Source organism: Neophocaena asiaeorientalis, unplaced genomic scaffold (genome assembly GCF_003031525.2).
Source record: "Neophocaena asiaeorientalis asiaeorientalis breed wild unplaced genomic scaffold, Neophocaena_asiaeorientalis_V1.1 scaffold2579, whole genome shotgun sequence".
NCBI lineage: Eukaryota > Metazoa > Chordata > Mammalia > Artiodactyla > Phocoenidae > Neophocaena > Neophocaena asiaeorientalis.
Window position 1 is genome coordinate 1 of NW_020173360.1, and position 5,318 is coordinate 5,318.

A 5,318-nucleotide genomic window follows, 5' to 3' on the forward strand; every position below is an offset into this window, starting at 1 on the left:
CACCGTAAGCCCCATTCGGCATTTTCCTTCTTTCAACTCTAGGAACATACGTCTTTTATAGTTACGGCAAAGCCTCGGGCAAGAGTTCTACGCCCACAATGGCCAGCCGGAAGCCGGCTTCTCTCGCTGATGTGGCGAAGCCCCATTCGCCAGCTGGCCGCCTGCGGTACGGGACCTAGCCGCCTCCCCGCTCTGCGCTTGTGCCCAGCCACTCCCGCACGCAGGCGCAGAGCCCCGCTGCGACTACGTTCCGGAAGTGTGACAGAGTGTCTCTCCGCCCTCACCCGGACTCTATGGTTCCTACGCGTGAAGAGAGACGGCCTATATAAGGCCTGCGCAGGCGTAAGAGCATCTCTTTCCCTTCGGCGCGGTGAGTAGTCGGCCGTTGTGGCTCGTGCGGTGCCCTTGCCATTTCTCTCCTCTAGTTCAAGGCCTGTCTTCGACTGCTCTTCCGATCTTGTCTGTTTTGTTGCAGCCACTGAAGATCTTGGTGTCGCCATGGGCCGCCGCCCCGCCCGCTGGTGAGTGCCTGTTTCGCTGCTGGGAAAGTGGGGGAGAATCGCGTTTGGCTGCTAAAAGCAACCGTGGGTGGGGTCTCCCTAGTGCGGCTTTCCTGTCCTGGGAACGGGCCCCGCGTATTCTCCAAGAACTTTTAGGTCGCTTTAGGTCTTTGTACCATTTGGTTGTATAAATTCATGCTGGTATTTACCGCTTCCCTCTTTTCGTTGGAGTGGCCGGTTGACCCAGGTCTGCATACGGTAGCCCCATTTTAGGGCTACAAGCGACGTCCGCCTTGCATCCCGCCTTCAGAGCTGAAAAGTCGCTTGCTTTTTAGGTTCGGTGCCCTCAGGGTCTTTGTGTGCCATCCCCGTCTTATTTCCAGGCGACGTGCCGTGTGGGCTCCTTGGTCGCCAAGGGCAGTCCCAGAAAAGCGTGTTCAGCCGCCTCGTGTGCCCTTCAGGGGGCGCCCATCACGAGGCTTGGAGGCCGACTTAATGCCACGTGCCCAAAGGACTTTAGGTGGATGGCATGAAGTGTGTTACTCTTCGCAGTATTTAAATTGAGAAAGTCCGTTTCAGGATGTTAGCCTTATAGGGAGTTGAAAACACAACAGGGCATAGAGGGTGATTTTTTTGGTTTTTTTTTTTTTTTTTTTACATTTATAATCTCCTAGCATTGGTGTCCTAATTTCTGGCCGCATCTTGCTTTAGCACCAAATTTCTAGGAATGAAGACCAAGCTTAGAGATGACATGTGTCATTCCCCCTCTCCCAACGCCCCTTTGGTCGTAGATTGAGGAAGAACTCAAAGTGCCTATTGTGGAGTTCACTTGTGAATCTCTGCTAACTTGGGTTCCTCCCCTTCCCCGCAGTTACCGGTATTGCAAGAACAAGCCATACCCAAAGTCTCGCTTCTGCCGAGGTGTCCCTGGTAAGTGGTGGGAAAGCCCCCAAACTGGTTTGGCTGCACTGACCCAGTGGCTATGGTACACACACACACTCTAACCAGATTTTTTTTCTAGATGCTAAGATCCGCATCTTTGACCTGGGGCGGAAGAAGGCAAAAGTGGATGAGTTCCCACTCTGTGGCCACATGGTGTCGGATGAATATGAGCAGCTCTCCTCTGAAGGTGAGGCAGGTTTCCTTGCTCACCGTCCCATGTCCCTTGTATGTGGGCCCCCGGCCAGACCTAGAGCTCACCGCAGTGGAATTATCAGGTCGTTAATCACGAGCAGCCAATCGTGAGCCTCTTTACTAAGCTTCCCCCAGCCAATACAGGTGTTCCCAGAGAGCCATGGTAAGTGCTTCTGTGCCATTTTGTCTCACTCTGCTGCCTCCCCTGCCCCAATAGCCCTGGAGGCTGCCCGTATTTGTGCCAACAAGTACATGGTGAAAAGCTGCGGCAAAGATGGTTTTCACATCCGAGTGAGGCTCCACCCCTTCCACGTCATCCGCATCAACAAGATGTTGTCCTGTGCTGGAGCTGACAGGTGAGCTGGGTCCTGAGACTCCTGGCCTTTTCAGATGTTCTCCCATATCTTAAAGCCTGGGCTTGATTATTTTTTTCATCAGTCAGGGCAAAGAGGTGGCCTCACAAAGAGTCAACCACCCATAGCAAAGCCAGGTCAAAGGGCTAGCAAGTGGACTTCAGTGGACAGTCCCAGAGACAAACACAAAAGGCGTCATGGCTCTGGGAAACAGGTAGAGGGAGGTGCTTCTGCCGGAGGAGCTCCTCTTTGAGCCTAATGACATGAGCTGCAGGCAGGCAGGTTGCTGGCGTGGTCACAGGTTGGATGGCTTTCAGATGAGCCCGGTAGCACTTTGCAGGGATCCTAGCTAGTCTTTTTTAGGGTTCTCTGTGTTCTTTGCAGCCAGTTAAGCCGACTGTGCTCTTTTCCCCATGGGGGCCCGGTGCGCAATGGCTGCAAACAGCAGCCTCCTCGGTAGTGTATGCGGCCTGTTGCCTGTACGGGTTGCCCTAAGGGACCTTGGAGACAGCCCTTTCCGGTGGACATTCATGACTGGCATGCTGTTCCCAATCTAGGCTCCAGACAGGTATGCGTGGTGCCTTTGGAAAGCCCCAGGGCACAGTGGCCAGGGTCCACATTGGCCAGGTCATAATGTCCATCCGCACCAAGCTGCAGAACAAGGAGCATGTGATTGAGGCCCTCCGCAGGGCCAAGTTCAAGTTCCCTGGCCGCCAGAAGGTATGTAGTGCTACAGCCTTGGTCTCACCTTTCCCTGCTCCTGTCCCCAGGCCTCCTGACTCGGCTGTTTCTGTCTCTCTCTAGATCCACATCTCCAAGAAGTGGGGATTTACTAAGTTTAATGCAGATGAGTTTGAAAACATGGTGGCAGAAAAGCGGCTCATTCCGGATGGCTGTGGGGTCAAGTACATCCCTAATCGTGGCCCGCTGGACAAATGGCGGGCCCTGCACTCGTGAGAGCCTTGGCGCTGCCCCCTCCCCACCTATGGCCACTAATAAACTCTACTTTCTTCTCCTGTCTTTGCATCTGGATTCATGGGGGGTGGGGAGCCTCTGGGAGTCCTAGGGTTGCTGTCCCTTCTCTTCAGAAAAAGGCTGACCACTAAGCTGGCCAGCTGGCGCTTAGCAGGGCCAGCACCGGGACCAGCACTTAGACCTGCCTTAGATCCCAGGCAGTGGGTTCACAAGTCCCCCTGCATGTGCATGGAGCACTTCCTTAGTAAAGCACCCACCCTGGGTCATGGAAAGGGGTCTCAGGCAGCTGTGGAAGCTCTTCCCCAAGGGTCCAGACCAGGACAGGAACATTGTTGGACATGGGGAGGAAGGAAGCAGACCAGACATGGTTCTGGCTGTATTTTCACCAGTTAGCCCTGGAGTAAACATTTGTCCTGGGCCTAACCACATTTCCCCGTCTACAGAGTTGAGAAATCTCATCACCCCACCCCATCCTAAGCCTAACCCACTACCCCTTACAGGGCCTCACTCCCAGGGCCCTTTACTCCTGACATCAAGCTCCTGTGGCTGAGATAGGGCTTGGCCACAGGAGGCCTTTGGGCAAATAGCGTGCAGTATCCTCTGGCCCAGGGGACCCTGGCGTGCTGTCTGACACCAACTGCCAGGGCCACCCTGCTGTAAGCGGCTGAGTCCCAGAGCTCTGCTAGGTGGGGTGGCCTGGGGCTGTGAGCCCAGGAGAAGAGGACCCTAAAGGGATTTGGTTCCAGAGCCCAGCATAGTAGCCGGAGAGCCTTGCTGCGGTCTGGCCCCTGAGAGGCCTCTGGCATCTCGTAATCCTTAGCAACTGCCATTTCTAATGTTTAAAACTACCTTTTAACCTAAAGTTGATGCTTCTATATCATAAAAACATAACTTGCACTTAAACAGCTCTGATGTCCTGCTAGCCGTCTTTAATGAGCTCTGTTTTCTGGGAAATGGAGCTGGGGAAGGAGGGGTTCTGTGATAACACTAAGTGGGGTCATTGTTACTTCGGCTGTAGTATCCTGTATCCCTTTCCCCTGGGGGATCACATACACGGTAACTTCTTTGTAGATAGTATTAAGTGGTTTATGTAGATGCTTTTAACCAGCCTAGGAGGTGTCAGGGCAGCTAGCTGGGTTACAATGAACTTAAACATTTCCTGTTGACTACTTACTGTGTGTGCGTGAACTCTTTAGCTCCGTCCCTGTATCTAGTCGGGTCTTGCTTCATATGAGTCCCACGTATGATAAAGATGACCCTTTGCCATGTCTGCTACACACATGTAATATCCCTGCAATCTAGCTTTCTGTTCTCAGCGTGTATGGTCTTGTCATACAATAAATATTTGGCTGCATCGGGGTCTCAGTTGTGACACGTGGGATCTTCATTGCAGCATGGGGGATTTTCATTCCCCCACCCCAGCCCTGGAGCCTGCCTTTTGTCCTCATTCCTGACACTACCTGGGCTTAGAGTGGCGTGGCTCCAGCCTCAGGGCTCCTGCCTTCCTCTTCCACATTCTCATGCCAAGCACAGGCCCAACCAAAGAACACAAGCCAAAGCAAAGGCACATAGAGGAGTGGCACGGCAGGATAGAAGGGGGGGTTGAGTCCAGAAAACGGCATAGTCCTCGCAACTGTGGGCAGCTGGCGTGCGGTGGCTTCAGGCCAGCAGGCCCAGCTGGGCGGACAGGAGCAGCAGCAGTGACAGTAACAGAGCGGCCAGGCTGAGGGTCTGGGCCCCGTGCACCGCACAGCTCAGCTCCACCTCCACGGGGTAGTGATCGCTGACGTTGAGGGCCTGGGGGTGGGCAGCGGGACAAAGCGTCAGTCTCGGGGCCTAGGGGCTTCCCCATGAGCCCGTTCCTGCCTCACCCCTTTACCTCCTCCTCGGTGAGCCCAAAGCTCCGGGGGAAGTCGAAGGCGGCTGCGCCGCGCAGCATGCCCTGGAGATGCTCCCCGTGTAGCACTATGCGGTCGTAGGTGCAGTGGGTGCTGGCCCGCACCGTGGTGTCCACGCCATCAGGGATGGCCCAGTGGAAGCCAGCCTGAGTCCGAAGGACTAGGTCATCCAGGCGCTTTTTGGTCAGTGAAGCACAGTCAGCGTTGAAGTCCCCAAGCAGGATCACGTCCTGGAGAGGGAAGCAGCAGTCGGGCCTGGCCACCTGGCTGTCCTGTCCCCCTCCCTCCCATACAACTGGCCCAGCCCTACCTCGCTCTGCCAGCGCTGGGAGGCGTCCAGAAACACGTGGTACAGGGCGTTGAGCTCCGTCTCTACGGCCTTCGGCGTGGTGTGCAGTGGGACCAGCACCAGGCTGGGCAGGACTGCAAGGCCCCGGGGACAGAGGGCTCCCAGCCAC

At 55.2% G+C, this 5,318-nt stretch overlaps 2 protein-coding genes and 1 non-coding gene across 4 annotated transcripts in view; 2 read left to right on the forward strand and 1 right to left on the reverse strand.

Moving 5' to 3' along the window:
* Positions 1–346: 346 nt before the first annotated feature.
* Positions 347–3,007, forward strand: RPL10 (ribosomal protein L10). 2 transcript variants are annotated; one of them, XM_024746215.1, is made up of 6 exons: positions 352–521; positions 1,372–1,430; positions 1,522–1,629; positions 1,852–1,990; positions 2,545–2,707; positions 2,792–3,007. In XM_024746215.1, the coding sequence occupies exons 1-6, from the start codon at positions 499–501 to the stop codon at positions 2,942–2,944; spliced, it is 645 nt and encodes a 214-aa protein (XP_024601983.1). In that variant the 5' UTR covers positions 352–498; the 3' UTR covers positions 2,945–3,007. The 2 variants fall into 2 exon arrangements, with proteins under 2 accessions (XP_024601984.1, XP_024601983.1); XM_024746216.1 differs by lacking the exon at positions 2,792–3,007 and having other exon boundaries at positions 347–521; positions 2,556–2,664.
* Positions 2,366–2,500, forward strand: LOC112400464 (small nucleolar RNA SNORA70). Its single transcript, XR_003003406.1, has one exon. It is a non-coding gene; the product is annotated as a small nucleolar RNA SNORA70 (small nucleolar RNA).
* Positions 3,008–3,871: 864 nt separating the features above from the next.
* The window catches only part of DNASE1L1 (deoxyribonuclease 1 like 1), a gene marked incomplete at its 5' end in the record, with an annotated part of 3,715 nt that continues 2,268 nt past the window's right edge, over positions 3,872–5,318 (reverse strand). Inside the window, 3 exons of the mRNA XM_024746218.1 lie at positions 3,872–4,759; positions 4,842–5,090; positions 5,171–5,289. Of these exons, the coding sequence (XP_024601986.1) occupies positions 4,622–4,759; positions 4,842–5,090; positions 5,171–5,289 (506 nt within the window). The remainder of the gene's footprint in view (positions 4,760–4,841; positions 5,091–5,170; positions 5,290–5,318) is intronic.

Bases quoted from the DNA above. Each gene is read 5' to 3' on its own strand.
- RPL10 (XM_024746215.1), top strand. From the start codon at position 499: ATGGGCCGCCGCCCCGCCCGCTG. The intron at 1,991-2,544 runs GTGAGCTGGGTC...TTCCCAATCTAG, and splicing joins TCCTGTGCTGGAGCTGACAG to GCTCCAGACAGGTATGCGTG. The intron at 2,708-2,791 runs GTATGTAGTGCT...GTCTCTCTCTAG, and splicing joins AGTTCCCTGGCCGCCAGAAG to ATCCACATCTCCAAGAAGTG.